Source organism: Plutella xylostella, chromosome 5 (assembly GCF_932276165.1).
Source record: "Plutella xylostella chromosome 5, ilPluXylo3.1, whole genome shotgun sequence".
In the NCBI taxonomy this organism is placed as follows: domain Eukaryota; kingdom Metazoa; phylum Arthropoda; class Insecta; order Lepidoptera; family Plutellidae; genus Plutella; species Plutella xylostella.
Window position 1 is genome coordinate 4,861,924 of NC_063985.1, and position 16,834 is coordinate 4,878,757.

Sequence of the window (16,834 nt, forward strand, 5' to 3'; positions counted from 1 at the left end):
TTTCCGTCGGTCATAAACTCAGAACTTTCGTGAAAATGACATCGACTGAATTCTTTGCGTGTTTGCTTTCAAACTGCACCCAGCTATAGATAGGTATAATATGTGGCTGTAGATAATGGTGGAATGAGGGTTGCTGCCAAGTGTGCCGCTCCTGCAGGGCGCAGCGAGGCGGGGGCCGCGCCTCACGTGAGCCCCCGACCTTGACCTGAGAACCTCCTGGAACGATGTTTTGGCGGCACGCCTAATTGTACCCATTTGTCAGCAGTATCGATTTTTTCAACACCGTAATACCGTTTCACTTCACGGGGCAGGTGTCTTTTATGTATTATTATACCATGTGACAAGTTGACGTCGGACAACCGCTCGCTCGCACTAAGTACGTTAGCGGTGAATGCGTTACGTCACTGGCAATTACACTCGGGAAAACGACAGTTGGAAAGTTTCAGGCATCTCGCTCGGAGCTAATGTATAATTTCAAATGACATAATAAGAAACATAACTTTGCGTAAGGACTGTTAATGGATTTAACATCGCCATTATAATAATGCGAAGTCAACCGCATCGTTAGCTATTAATATACTTAATCAGTTTTTTTTTAAATAATAATACGGACAACTCCTTAAAAGTCTCAACTTGTTTATCAAAGACGGCGGTATAAAAATGTGAAGTTTTGAGAGTCCTTCACATTTAGAATTGAATCAATATGTTTGTGTTAGTTGTATTGACTGGAGGCTCGCGGGGTCGCCGGGACTCGAGGGGCCTCGAGCCTCTTGAGCGATGGACCCGCCAGGAGTTCTTTGTGTGACTCATCACTCTTCTATCTTTATTTCATCCCTTTGTATCCAATTTTTTACGTTGACAATCTTATTCAGGTCGAGTCACTATAAAAAGATCTCTCGACCTTTAACCTTTACACTCACATAGCTTTGATGTAACTAAGTAGTTCACGTCGCTCGATTCTCCACTAGAAGGGCGATTTATACACACTCGACATCACGAGACACACGACATCATTCGTGAGTTTCATACAATATTACACGTGTAGTTTATTTCTAAATATCGAGTGACTGAAAATCGCCCCCCAACCCCCATCAATCTTTTTTAATAAGTTAGTGGTCCGATAGAGCCATAAAATTACACAGCGGTAGGAATAGAATGTTGGACAACAACAACGGCCATTCGTTACGCTTTATACGCAGTCCATTCCACTTCCACTAATGAAATGTTTTTCACCGACTTGCGATGCCGATGCGACCAGTCAACAGCAATTTACGACTCGACTCGAATTAGCTTGATTAAAATTTTAATCCTGTTAGAAAAAGACAGGTAAGATGCGATTCTCAGTGACAAATCGACAATATTGTGTGGAATCATTCTCCCTAACAACATGTTGCGTTGATGAAGACATAAATTATGTGCGAATCCGAGAAACCAATTTGTACGCAATCTGCTTAGTAATTACAATCGATTACGGTCCGTATGATGACTATTCATCATTAGTGCTCACCCTACAACAACTATCAATACAATCGTAACGGTGTTTTTATACCTACATACAGTTATTACTAGCATAACAATCAATAGCGCCTTCATCTGCGAACCCATTGTAAGACAATGTGTATCGCGAATTTAGTTCAAGAACGGAGCTAGCTCCGAAGTAGGTGTTTAATGTTTATTCGTTACACGCAAATGGTCTGCAATAAGACTATAAGTCATTGTTATTGGGCCCGCGGCAGCCTGACCCACTTGGTGCCACTCCGCGTACCGCATGCACACTCGACACTCGCCGAGCTGTGCCAAAAACAGGATTTTATCGCTATTTGTTTATGCTCTAGTTTCCTCCGTATGCGGACAATCTGTGCTTTGGCATTTCGTGTGTAGCATAGTAACAGTTCTAGTTTTGAAAGTCATATGTATTTTATTGCATTAAATTCGTAATTTAATCGTGAGGGACAATAAATGTTTTGGTTTTTTTAATGGTCGTTAAAAAGCTAATATCCCTGCAGTATTTCTTTATCATAATCTGCACTATGCCCATCACTGCCAATTTGCAATGGACTTTATAAATCAAATCGATTTGTTACAATATACCCTGAACTAATAATGCAATGAAGAAAACCTTAACTGCAGCTGCAACCCGCATTGGTGCAAAACAGTTTCAGTCATGCATGCATAATCATAATTGTATCGCCTTGAAAACTACCGAAGAGGAGCCAGTAACTGGGCCAATTAAATGATCCGCCATATCTGCGTATTGCACAACCACTTATCTGCGGCTATCACTTTTGTTTGTGATGTAATAATGACTCTTTAGTATTATGAGTGAATTGTAAATTGTAATGAATAATGGTAATAAATTAAATTTGCATAAAGATATATTGAAATTTGGAAGACGTCGTTTCTCTTCGGCGCCTCTAATGCTATTTGGCGGCGGTTATGTCACCTTTCCATGCGTTAATCCTATAAACAATAATTAGACAAGTCAAACGAGAATTTATGAATTTCTTATTCAAATTATTTTTATTACTTATTAATATCGTTTGTGTTTATATACTGAACATTTGTATCTTGCGTCTATTTTAGGCATCCTAATTTTATCACGAAAAAAATCCGGGCTGGCAACCGGTGTCCCCCGAAAGGCCATCAGATTCATTAGTAAATCTCGTCTACAATTTGTCCCGTGTGCCATGTGAATGTGACCCTATCAGATACTAACTCGTTTACGACATGCCGTTTCTACTTAGTACATAAACTTACGTCTAGCTCGTAAAGCTGTACCTATCATTGGTCTCGTCTGATTTAGTTACGATCATTGTTTTCAACATAGGTATTACCTCTGCCGCAGGCCAGTAAAAGAAATACCAAGCTCGGGCTCTTTTTAACAGTATCATAAAGTTTAGTACTTTCCCTGTAATCCAGTAATGAATCAGAAATTGGCTTTCAGGAGCCATTCCCATCATGTCGTCCGTTTCGAAGCTATGTAAGTGGCCGCAGACAGATACACGTCAAAACTTATACCACCTCTCTTTTTAGGCGGACGACGACTGTAAAAATCTATTTTCCAACTAAAGATAATACTTACCTATTTTTTATTTATGTGGTAGACCATTGTCGGTATTTCAGTTAGTTTAACAAGTTTGTGTATTGTTTCAGGCTGCATGTACAGCATGGCGGCGTTCGGGCCGGTGCTGGGGTTCCTGCTGGGCGCCTACCTGCTGTCCTTCCACATGGACTCCTTCTCCGGCACCATCATATCTATCGGTAACTATACTCATGTTATTGTATTAAGTTTAGCAGCAGGGCAAGAGGCCTTAGTGACGACCATCGCATCTATCGGTAACTATACTGTTGTGTGTCTTTAGTTAAGCTGCAGGGCAAGCGAAATAGTAACCGTATTGACGACTGTCCTTTCACCATGATATCTATTGGAAAATATGCTGTTGTTATGAGTCTTTAGTCAAGTTGAAGAGCAAGTGAAAAGCAACTTTATTGATGACTGATCCACCATCATATCTATCGAAAACTAAACTGTCTTCATGGTCATAGCGTGTCAGTAACAAATATCAGACTCAGACTAGCGTATGACGACGCGGTAAAAGGATGACCAAATCAGATAGTTTTCAGTCGCTGATGGCGTGATGGCCCAGTGTGCACTGGATTTATTTTCATAAAGTACATTAGATACGTCACCTGAAGAGGCCCCTTTCGTGCACAACAACACTTTTCTTTAGTAAAGCAGCACAGCAGGCGAAAATGATTCTTATTGAAGGCAATCACTACTTTTGATGGGCTTTTGAGTTCATTGGTTAAACTTTTTACGATCCTCACTTACGACGTTCGCTTTGAATTACTAAGTCTAACAATAAATTTAACAAGTACATGTGGGATTGGACTCTCAATAAAACCGTTTTATTTGAAGTGCAAATCACTCGCACGTTATAAACTGATCTACGCATTTATGCATTTAGAACTCGGTTAGTATAAAAAGCTCAGCTATAGTAGTAAAGTATGTTTACGAGTATAAGTTGGAATGGCTAATTAAGATTCACTATAACTGGTTACATTTCATTTGGGTCGCATTATAGTTGAGCAAGCCTCGATGGAGGTACTTATTGCTATGGCTCAAGTGGAAATTTCCATGGAAATGGTTATTAGTGATATGTGGAAAACCGAACGAGCTATCAGTGCGACTAATCTCGTATCTAGATAATGTTCGGGGTGCGTTTCAACATCAGATAAGCATTCAATATGGACTGGCTATTTTGGACCGGATATTTTGAGAGTCCGATTTCATATAATGCTCTATACCTATGTACATAATGTAGTAGGTGTAGATATTATTATCCTGCGTGTCTTGTAAAACCTGCAAAATATGCTACTACACTATGACATAAGATGAACCTTTTCTGAGTGTTTTTATTGTCCTACAAAGTCTGCCTTAGTAATACTTCCGAATACCTCCCCAACCTTGACCGAATCAATGGGTGATGTTAACACAATAATTTGTTTCCAGACCCGGGCGACCACCGCTGGGTGGGCATGTGGTGGGGCGGGTTCCTGCTCTGCGGGCTGCTGCTCATGCTCGTCGCCATCCCCTTCTTCTCCTTCCCCAAGGTCCTAGTGCATGAGAAGGAGAAGATCAGACTCGTGGAGAAGGCCGCCGCCGCCGCCGGATCCTCCAGCGCCAAGACCCAACCAAAACCAAACATTAAGGACACCGGCTACGGAAAAGACATTAAAGGTATACCTACTACTTACTCTAGTTACCTAGCTACTAAAATGTTATAGCCACTTATGCCTGCAAACACTATAGCCTATATAAACTTTATGCCGCCCGTAAATATAACTCTCCAATAACTCGGGGCAGCTGGTTCAATACTCCGATACTGAGAACCAAATGAGATATTATCGCGTTCAAAAAGTAATAAAAGCATTGCGGCGCTATCGCGCATAGACTCGGCTTTTTCCGTTTTATAGGCTATTCCGAGTCGTGTTCTCGATAAGATTTATACCAAAGTTTAACCTGCGGCTGCATTTCTTATTGAACTTATAGTTTGAATGAACCCGGCAGTGCTTCATACCAAATAAGCTCAATTTAAACGTAGTAGGTATGATTCATTTGTAACGAAGCGAGACATGTTGATACAATCCAATTAACTTTTGATTTGGCATACATGAGTGAGGCCGCGGCCCGCCAATCCGTGTAATCTGCGGGTTGGCATTAAATATGATTAAACTGATACGATGACGGTATACAATAAGTGATTGCTTCATAAAATAATATATATGTTACTGTAAAAGCCCGAACAACGGTAAATCCTAGGATTTACCAGTAAATCTTAGGATTTACCAACATGAGTTGGTAAATATAAGGATTTGTGAAAATGGGTCATTTTTTTCGGGCTTTTACCATTAGAATTTGGTAAATGCTAGGTTTTACCACTGACACCTAGTAAAAGTTGGTTTTGGGAATAAAACAAAGATTAATTATTACCTATTCATTTATTTCAATCAAAAACTTAAATTATTTTCTTTCAGAATTTATATTATTTTTTATGAACAGTCATTTCAAAACCTTTAAATCAACATAATTATTTTAACAATGTGTAATAATCATATATTTTTTTATTTTGTAATTATTATCCACCTCTAAATTATTTCCTAAATAGTTAAAATTAAAACTATTAAAATGTCTTCTCAAAAACATAACAGAATCGATATTATATATTTTTTTTGTTAATTATTGGCATTTATTAGTAGGTACAGAAATATACTTGTTGAAAACAAATTAGCTATCTTTAATAATAGGTAGGTTTTCTTTTGTTTTTTTCTCAATTTATTTGTTAAGTTACAACGTATTTGTTAAGTTACAACTTAACAAATAAATTGAGAAAAAAACAAAAGAAAACCTATCTATTATTAAAGATAGGTAGCTAGGTTAAAAAAAAATACTTGTTACAACACGGAGTGCTGTTATGGCATTTTGAATTACAAAGTAATCCTGATGACTTGCAAGTGCATTTCTTCGACGAGCATTTTTTGAGACAGTTACATGCCGCCCGAAGGCCTCTGACTAGGCTTAACGACTGCTAACGAAAGCATCCAGAAAAGAACCACTTGAAATCGGTCACCCATCCAATGGCTGACCATGCTGGTTGTTGCTAAACCTCAGTGATCAGTTACGATCACTGAAGCCCGCTCGACTACGGACGCTTTGTTCGACTACGGAGGTTATTAGTTATAACCTGGCTTTTTCAACATTTACCGTGCCTTAATGTAAATCCTAAGATTTACCAAGTGAATAGTGGTAAAAGTGCGAATCGCAAAATCTTTCGGGCTTTTACCATTAAGAGTTGGTAAATCTTAGGTTTTACGCGTATATCTTAGGATTTACCGTTGTTCGGGCTTTTACAGTAACATATACACGAAATATCCGATTAATCTTAACAAGAAAGAAATTGTCATCTCAAAGGCTATAAAAAACTAAACTCAAGCGTTTTAGTTATTATTGCGGCATTTCGTTCCTCTTTAAACTAGGTACTTCCCGCTATTATTGCTTTTATAATAAAGCTTAATTAGATCCGATTTACCTAGCAAAGGTAGAAATTGTCACCTCATATGGCTGTAACAAAAACCAAACTCAAGCGTTTTAGTTATTATTACGGCATTTAACCCCTTTAAACTCCTTCCCACTACTTATCCTGTAGGTAATTTCTTCTCCCACTGTCCTCAAACCACGTCTCTACCCACAGACATCCCGGTGTCCATGTGGCGTCTCATCAAGAACCCGGTGTACGTGGTGACGTGCCTGGGCGCGTGCATGGAGCTGATGATCGTGTCCGGCTTCGTGGTGTTCCTGCCCAAGTACCTGGAGACGCAGTTCAGCCTCGGCAAGAGTCAGGCCAGCGTGTTCACAGGTGGGTGCGGTTTGTTATGGAGATTTTAAGAGTAGAAATCCGACTAACTAAAATATAAGACGTTGTTTCAATCCAAAGGTTGTCTGGTAAATGTAATGGTGCAAAGTAAAGAGTATTCTATTCTAAGACCAAAATATGATCCACGTACGAAAAAAAAATCTAATAATTTATTTGTGTGCTGCAATACCTTTATTATTAACTGAAATCATTCAGTCAAGTCATCCACAATTATTAGTGAACGTGTAAACTTGATAATAATTATTATTGCATTAGTCTGTTTATTGCGTTCTTAACAAAACAACAATCAATATTTTGATTTCTTTATCACGAAAAGTTTATACAAAAATGACAATAAATAATTAGATGATGTCAGAGGTTGCATCTTATTATCGGAACTTGCGTAATTTGATTGATGTCAGTACACGTAAGGTCCATTATGTAATGCGAGGGATTAAGGCTGTGCTTATAAAGTAGTGTGATGTAATGTTGGCGCGATTGTGTCACCTTTCTAAAGTACAAGATACCTAATGGTTAATTTTAAGATGTGATACCAGGGTCATAATTATAAGGCCTATATACAAATAAATGGAAAATTTAATAGAGATGAAATCACGCATAATATTTTTTTCGGATATCATCTCAACCCCTAGACTTGTTGTCTTCATCATCGACATTCAGGATGATTTATGAAGAACCAGCCCCGGATCTAGTTGGCAAGCCGTGGCCTATCCTTTTCTTCTTAATAAGAACAGAGTGTAAAAAAATAGATATGAGAGTGAAAGATAATTGGATTGACCTTTTATAAAATTTTAAGCTAGGAAGAAAACAAAACAAAAAGTTTTTCCCGCATTAGGAAAATGACACCCGTATCGTATTTGTGCTTATTTACATTCACTTATCATACTTACATCATAACTATCTCAGGTTCAATAGCGATCCCTGGCGCCTGTATCGGCATATTCTTCGGCGGCTGCCTGCTGAAGCGGCTCGAGCTGCGGCCCAAGGGTGCCGTGCAGTTCGTGCTGATCTCCAACACCGTCTGCCTGAGCTGCTACGCATTGTTGTTCTTCCTGGGATGTGATAACATCAAGATGGCCGGCACTACTATACCGTATACTAATAACAGGTTTGTTTTGGGTTTTTGGTATATGGATGGAGTATTGTAGAGTTCCGTATACTGGCTTCTTTTATAAATGCATATACATACCCGTATAAAATTATAAATTGCAACATGATAATGCAAAGCAGGTTTTCTAACAAAGCTCCTTTTTAGATATCTTTAGACTGTTGACCTTGTATAGCCGTTTAGGAAAAACTAGCCAAACATTTCCGTGTCAGCAAAGATAGTTTATAGCGAAATTGTATCATAGTGACATGCTGTTGTGTATCTAACATAGCATAGGGTTTATGCTAAGATGCGTGGATACAGTTTCTTGGTGTTTATGTTATTATCAACGCGCGCCCATTACCGATATCGCGTAAACTTTTACAAAACAAGCTATAAGTACATATAAATTGAAATTAGTCAAATGCATTGCTATCCAATTCGCCCTAACACCATAACTCTACTATAACCCTTCTTTCTGACCCCAGCAACCTGGAGCCGTTCAAGGTGAACCTGACTGCCGCGTGCAACTTCAACTGCCTGTGCACGGAGACGGACATGGAGCCGGTGTGCGGCAACAACGGGCTCACGTACTTCTCGCCGTGCCACGCCGGCTGCGCCGCCTTCTCCTCGCGCGAGAACTTTACTAATTGCGCCTGTGAGTACTTAGCTACATTTAGCAACAACTGAAAGGCTAGCACGGGACGCAATTAAGACGTGACAAAAGTCCTCCGTCGCGCTCGATCTTGAGTCTGCACGATTTGAGTGAGTGCGATGCAAGACTTTTGTCACGTCTTAATTGCGCCCCGTGCTAGCCCTTCTGGTTTGCGGAAATGTGATCTAACTAACCACACATGATGCACAATGTGTGTTTACAACCAGGTCAAGCTTGATGAGCTAGACGCGGGCATTGCTGGGGTGAACGGTGATCTCGAGCAGATACTTCAATGGTCTCGAAACTTCGGCATCTCCGTTAATCCCAGCAAATGTCAAGCCATAATCGTAGGGGGTTCACGGCTATTATCAGGTCTGGACTATGCTGCTGTGCCGCCAGTTAAATATGATGGTAGAGTGGTACCTTTCTCTCCAACTGTTACTGATCTTGGCCTGATGATTGACCAAAACCAAAGTGTCCCGCAAAATTTACGCCTCTCTCCACTCCCTTCTTCGCATGAAAAATTTCCTTCCGCAGCACACTAAACTCGCTTTAGTTAATTCTCTCCTTCTACCCATTATAGACTATGCGGATGTGTGCTACCTGGACCTGACTGAAGCACTGCTCAGTAAGCTTGAACGCTTACTGAACACCTGCATTCGTTTTGTTTTTGGGCTCCGTAAATATGATCACGTGTCTCAGTACCGCTCAAAACTAAAATGGCTCCCCATTCGCGATCGTAGGAACTTGCGTATCCTTTGCCTTCTTTTCTCTGTCCTCCACGAGCCTAATACTCCCCCCTATCTTAAGTCAATGTTCCAATTTCTTTCAGATACCCACTCCAGGCAGCTTCGCTCCTCTCACAATTTGCTTTTAGCTTTGCCCTCCTTCCGCTCTGGCTTTATGTCTGATTCCTTTGCGGTCACAGCTGTACGACTTTGGAACGATCTTCCTGACAATATTAGAAAAGCCCCTTCCCGCAACGTGTTTAAACGCTTAACTCGTGCTCACTACCTCAGCAAGTATGACAGCCTATCTTGAACCTAATGTAAATGATATTAATAATAGGTATATATTAATCTATTTCTTCGGTATACATATATATTTATAGAATTATATATTATAGTTTATTATTATATTATTTCTATTTGTGTATTCTATTAATACAAGTATATATTTATATATTATTATTATATTATTTCTATTTATGTATTCTATTTATTGTTAGGTACAATAATTATTGAGTGACATTGCAATTTCTTTCTTTTTTTTTTTCTCTTTTTTTTTTTGCACACCTTTAACATTATTTCTCCTGTACTTCCTGTGGGTTGACTGGTAGAAAATGCTTTTAGCATTAAGTCCACCCTTTGTACACTTATTTATACAGGGTGTTAACTTAATTGCGTTGGAGCGGGAAATGGTAGATACAGCTGATGATACTGAACACGATAAGACATTAAAAAACGTATTTTATTTGCTTTAAGCTGACCAACATAAAACAGTTTTATTTAGTACATTTTAAAATTTCATAGTCACCCTATTCATGTTTAGGTACGTTTGACAGAATGACCATGAACTTGAAAGCCAAGGTCATTGACATATATATTACTAGCGTAAGGACAGGGCCTCCCACTCAAAAAAATGGCACCCGCGCGTTGGCCCTAAAATCGTAATTTTAGGGCCAACGCTCCTCAGTCGACAGTTGTCTGTGGCCGAGAGATGGTCTTGTGAATCTTGTGATAAATATGTAGTTGTGTTGTGAAAGGCTGCAAAAACCATTATACGAAGGTCAAAAAGAAACATCGAATATCGTATCATTGGTAATTACCATTAAATTAAGTAATAAACACATTATAAAGTGATAATTATTTTACTACCAAAGTCTACAATGGCCGCGCGCTGTAACCTTGTGCGGACGTCATTTTTTGTTGACTATCCTCCGAGAACATTTTCTTGTTGCACACACTTACGTTTTGGAGCGTGATTTTTAGTCCATTTGTACGGGACGCTCTACAGGTCTACAGCCCAAAAAAGTTTTAATTTTAGTAGTTGGATTTGTCTTAAATTATTGATATGGCGCCTGCAAATAATAAAACAATGTCCGGGATGGTAAATTATTAACGCACGTACAAGGTTACGTCGTCAAGATAGTTGCGTGATAGTTGCTAGGCACTGACATAGTTCAAACAAATTATGACAGATAACAGTTATTTTGCTTGTATGAAGAAGGTTTGAGTAAAATGTTCTGAAGGGCCTATCCTTCCTTTTGAAATCATTGGCCAAGGTCAAGTCCAAAAAATTCAAAGCCAAGGTTAATAAAAAAGTATGCGTGCATCAGCACCACACTCGTGGAGCCACATCGTCAAGGTACCTACCGAGATTTTGGGTACTCAAAGTACCCAATCCATTGTAGACATTTCATTTTACTCCATAAGTATCACTTTATTGATACACAATTATCTTTTATGAATACAGAACAGTTTCATTTTATGCTTCATAACATAGGTCACACGTATTCACAGCACAGCACAACATAAAACGAGATGAGGAACAAGGCTTGGTAATCAAAAGATAGAATTGTAGGTACCTTTTCCCTTTTAGGTAATAATTATTGCAAAAAATGATTGTAAACAAGTAAACAACAATGACTGATGAATGACTGACAGACTAGATCCACAGAGAAGGTAATGACTATCATAAATACTCCATGGTTAAGATACGCGAGATTGTTATTATTCTACTGGTATTCAAAGTGAGGCCATACTTATTATGAGGATTTCCGTACTATTCGTCATCAAAGACGTCTCAATCGCAAGTACACAACACAAATCGAGATGAGCGAGTGTAAGTAAACCAATTCGTCATTGAAGTAGACCCTGTTATCATCCTGTTATGCATTGTGGTCTTTTATCTTTAGCTGCGTACAGACCGGCCACACGAACGCCAACGAACGGGTTTTGTTGACCTTCGTTGCTCAATCTGCCCCTGTATTATGTATGATAAATGTCCATCGGTGGGCGTTCGTTGGGCCGGTCTGTACGCATCTTTAGGTAATAAAAGAAAAATAAAACGTGGTGAGTATCAAGGGTGAATACTAAACGCTTACCTTATTCTGAGTAAAAAGGTTTAATTATTGTTCTGAGCTCCTAGAAAGTAATTAATTATATTCTGTATGATCTATCAAATTTATGCACATCAGCTGTTTAATTGTTTATTAGTATGTCATTAATCACCATGAATAATTTCAATTTTATTTAATAATTGTTATTACCTACTGTGTAATTAATTACAATCATAGTTACATCAAATAAATTATGAAAAGTGAAGTTGATAACAAATTTACAGTGTGTGTTCTTTTGCAATCGAATGTCTCATTGGTTATGTGTTTGTGTAGGGTGACCATGTTTTTGATTAAGGTAAAACTTTCCACTTTACTTTAGACTTTAAACATAAATATTCGAGATTCTGATGTTTTTTTTCTTAGAAACGTGCTTGGTTAGACTAATACTAACCCCCATTTCCCGCTCAAACGCATTCTAGTTAACACCCTGTATATTTGTGCAATAAAGGATTAAATAAATAAATAAATAATAAATGTTTACAATACAAATATAGGCAACTTGCCATGGCTATAATAGCACAAATAGATAATAGGACTAGACTGGAAATGCTGGTTCGAGTTTAGGAAATCAGCCCAGCAGAGTAGAAATACAGAGTGAAACTACAAAAGACACTTTGATGAATAAGTCCTTGATGTTCAGCGTTGTATGTGATGATCTTAATCTTCTATTACTATCTTCACGGCGTCGGTCTAGCCAGGTACATGTATCTAACACTAAAACATCTTATCCTTCCAGGCGTGCACGAGAACCCGCTCACCATCCCCGGCGTCAGCCTCAACGGCGCGTCGGCCTCAGCCCTCACAGCCGGCGGCGGGCGCGAGTATAGCGAGGTCACGGTGGTGCCGGTGGCGACGGCCGGCGCCTGCAACCCGCCCTGCACCACCATCTTCCCCTTCCTCGTTCTGCTGTTCTTTATGACGTTTGTCGTGGCGGTGACGCAGATGCCGCTGCTCATGATTGTGCTTAGGTGAGTGTTGTTCGAAGCTGAGGTTGATATTTTTTTTGTTTAGCTATATTTGTGTTCTATTGCCGAAGGAGAAGAAGACGGGATGACGTTGATAAAGAATCATGCAGTAGGCATGGGGATGTATACAGCAATAATATACCAGCAATAATACTATTTATCTTACACGCTGGATTATCTACTTTTATTTGCCGCCAAACTCTCATATTCTTATGAAACCGCTTCTACCCACAGGTCGGTAAGCGAGGAAGAGCGCTCCTTCGCTCTCGGCATGCAGTTCGTGATCTTCCGTCTGTTCGGCTACATCCCCGCGCCCATCGTGTTCGGCAACCTCATCGACAGCACCTGCATCCTGTGGAAGCAGACGTGTAGTGGGGCCAAGGGGGGAAGATGTCTGCTGTATGATATCGAGCAGTTTAGATACAGGTTAGTGTAACACCTACCGATACGATGTACCTATAAGAGTATACCTAAGTACTGAAACTGTACTAGGATTCATCAGCATGGTGAAAGAATATGCTCTTTACACAAGTTTCAGTCTCAGATCGTCCAGAATGGACATTTACAGAGTGGTATAGTAAGCCGAAAGGGAGTGATCTGAACAAATTTTGTATTACAACTTTTGGAAATTTGGGAAAAGTTTGTTTTTTTAAATATCGTAGAAATATTTTTTTATCAGAAATACCCCCAAGTGGGTGAGCCCCTTACTATATAACCTTTTTGCAACACCTGTATAAATTAATAATGCTGTGATTTTTGTGTTTAGAAATATTGTTTGTAACCTTCAAATCCCTCCACCTGCAGATACGTGGGCCTCTGCTGCGGCATCAAGATCGTGGCGCTGGGCATCTTCATGGTGGACTGGTGGCTGGTGCGGCGCCGGCGGCAGCTGGACCACGCGCCGCCGCTGCAGGGCCGCGAGCTGGCCGGCTCCATCATCAGTCTGGATAAGCGTGAGTTGACGGGGTTAAAGTGGTTGTAGGTGTGAAATGTGATGAGAGAGATTTGGCAAGTTGAGCTAAGTTCGTCGTTTGTAAAATAGTGTTTTGGTTGATGATATGTGATTTTATTTTTAGTGCAGTTACTTGATTTTTAGTTCGCGAATTAGCAAAAGTTATTTCAAAACTTACTTCGGATTTGCATACCATACCTACCATATTGGTTTGAAAGTGAGTTTAGTTTTGTAACGTCACGTTTCACATTGCAGTGTTCGAGGAGGCGCCGTCAGCGGAGAACCTGTCCGGCATCCGGTCGGTGGTGACGTCGGGGCCCAGCTCGGCCGCCGCCACGCCGCTGGAGCCGCCCACGCTCGTGACGTCAGAGTCGTTCCGCGACCCGCGCGCCGGGTCGTCCCGCGTGCTCACCGCGTCCCGCCACCTGCGCAACGACTCCAAGACCATCCAGCTGGAGCCGCGCGCGCGTCAGCACTCGCTCGACGAGCCCGAGCCCCGCCCCCCGCACTCGCGGTCCAACTCGCGCGACCTCAAGTACCACTCGCGCTCCGGCTCGCGCGACCTCAGCCTCGACCAGCTCAAGCAGCTCGCGCTCAAGAGCGTCGAGAACCTGGACCTGACCGTGCTGCCTCTTAGCAAGTGCGCGGACGAAGAGAGCAAGCGGCTGATCGAGGCCGCGGGGAGTGCGGGCGCGGGGGGCGTGCTGCGGCACCGGCGCACGGGCTCGCGGGACCTGCCCGCGCCGCGCCACGCGCGCACCGCGTCGCAGCCCGCGCCCGCCGCGCCGCGCCCGCTGCACAAGCCGCACAGCGCCGACCACCTCGCCGCGCCCTCACCTCCGCTCTGAGCGACCAAACACAACCAATAGTTCAATTGTGACTGTGAATATATCGATAAGTATAGTGTAACCGACAGTGATGCTGAATCATATCTCGACAAAAATAGTTTTGGATACATTTCGTGTTATGTTTGGCGCACGGACGTGTTTCGTTGCTGCGTCAGTAGTGTGTGGCCATCGCCGGCCCCGGCGACTGCTTGAGAGACAATGGACCGTGGTGGTCGGGGATAGCGACGGTTTTAGTGTATCGTAATTTTAATCACTTTACAGCTAAAGAAGGAATGAATGTCAATTTTTAATGTCATTTAAATACTCAAGTTGTTCAAATGCTTAGTGCTGCAGACGTAGAATCTTGCTTTTAGTTAGTCTAATCTCCAGCTCGATTATTAAACGATAGAAATTACTATATTACTTAGACATAGTAGTTAATTTTAAATTGAAAAAAAAAAACACAGTTGGAAAATCTCAGTAAATTTAATTAGTCGTGCAACATTGTGTCTTATCAGTACTTAAAATATCTGATTGTAACTTAGATTTTATTTTTTGTAGAAATTTTAACATTGATGTCAATTTTACACATATATTTACACACAAAAATAACAAGCCATATATGCTCAAAAGTAAAAAAAACTAAACAAATAGGTTCCACAGTTATCTTTCATTTAATAAAAAAAAATACTGGTCATTAGTTAAATTACTTTTGTATTTATTTGCGAGTTGCGCCACGAAAATTACTTCTACATTGAAACCTGCACCGTAATTGTATAATATTGTATGTACAGAGTATAAAACGGGGACCTAAAACTATTCCTAGATTCACCAATTGCTTGTCAACTCGAGTCTGCACAACTTTCTTATAACTTTTTGCTAAAAATAAAAATATACATAATTATATCCCCTTTTCTATCTTCGAAATTTCGAATATATGTTTTTTTAATTAATTACAAATGAAATTAGCAAGCCATGGTAATGGATATGCTTGAAAACCTCAAAGATACTAACTACTGTAACCATAATATAAGTGTATAATTTTTCCTACTTTATTAATATTGATCTCAGAAAATCATGATTGTGTTTTGTTGGTGACTGGATTTTGAGAGTTGAAAGTTTTATATTTTTTGCTACGCTTCTTCTGTGAGAATCACCTCACGGAAGTTTAACGTTTACATGCGAAATAAAGAAAAAAAACTATAAAATATTTTCAAAAGATTATGAAGCAATAATTATAAAAAAAATATTAAAATAATTAAGAAGTAACTAAGGCATAAGTTGTGAAATATTTGATGAGAGATCTTATTAGTTTCGTATGAGAGAAAATGATTATCTAAAATGCCTTACTACTGTAATAAATAGCTGTAAGACTCGATACTGACTTAGTTGTATTTAATAGGTTGTTATAATTAATCAATCACAGAGAGAAGTGGAACTTGGTAGCAACTTCTGATTCGTTGCATTTAGTGTTATCAAATAAAATTGCATACTTATTTTAGAGTGTCTTTTAATTATTAATCCTATGCCATTGCAAATTAATTACCTTAATGTCATCATAATAATATTATGACACTATCATTTAGTAAGCAGCAATGGCCTGCAGTGGCAGAAGCCGCAGAAGGTTCTGGATTCGATTGCAAGATGGTGGTGGTGGTAAACCAGCAAGGTTTTGTCCTACTCCTACTACACACATAAAATATACAGGTGCTGCAAAAGTGGTATAAATAATACAGGGTGGCCCAAAGAGTGACGTCCAAAGGAAAATGTTTGATTCCTTAAGTCAAGGGGTAGCCAACTCACCCCCATGTATGTTCAGCAATTTTTAGTAGTTTAGGAGTTATGATTTTTTTACGAAAATCGACCTCAGTGGATCAATTATGTTTTATTATTTTTTTGGATAACTTTTTTAAATTATTTTTTATTTTTGTGTCATCCTCTTAAGTTGTCCTTTTAACCATAAAAGTTTCAGCTTCCTAGCTGTAATGTAAGTTAGTTATTTTTATATCGAAAGTTCAAATTATATCATCGAGTTAGACTGCTCTGAATTTTCAACTTGAAATTAAAAATCGAAATAGATATTCTCATGGTCCCTTATTAATTTTAAAAACTCCGCAAGGTTCCAAAATAACATTAAAATAAAAATAAACTATTGCTTAATGGGGTATTATTTGCAGAAAACAGCCTTCAAAGGTACTTGGGTGGAAATTACCTCATTAGTCAATTGTTTCAGAAAGTTGAAAGATTCCTGTTATGTCATTACTAAGGACTAATTCAGTTAGAAAATGTATC

General features: G+C 39.6%; 1 protein-coding gene across 2 annotated transcripts in view; it reads left to right on the forward strand.

Annotated features, from left to right (window-relative positions):
- Window positions 1–15,448, forward strand: part of LOC105389302 (solute carrier organic anion transporter family member 5A1) — a 47,410-nt gene extending 31,962 nt beyond the window's left edge. For both annotated transcript variants that reach the window (XM_038112647.2, XM_048633093.1), the window contains 9 exons: window positions 3,154–3,261; window positions 4,514–4,741; window positions 6,753–6,917; window positions 7,842–8,043; window positions 8,511–8,680; window positions 12,535–12,766; window positions 12,998–13,189; window positions 13,568–13,716; window positions 13,971–15,448. In XM_038112647.2, coding sequence (XP_037968575.2) covers window positions 3,154–3,261; window positions 4,514–4,741; window positions 6,753–6,917; window positions 7,842–8,043; window positions 8,511–8,680; window positions 12,535–12,766; window positions 12,998–13,189; window positions 13,568–13,716; window positions 13,971–14,563 — 2,039 coding nt within the window. In that variant the 3' untranslated portion in view covers window positions 14,564–15,448. The remainder of the gene's footprint in view (window positions 1–3,153; window positions 3,262–4,513; window positions 4,742–6,752; window positions 6,918–7,841; window positions 8,044–8,510; window positions 8,681–12,534; window positions 12,767–12,997; window positions 13,190–13,567; window positions 13,717–13,970) is intronic.
- Window positions 15,449–16,834: the final 1,386 nt, after the last annotated feature.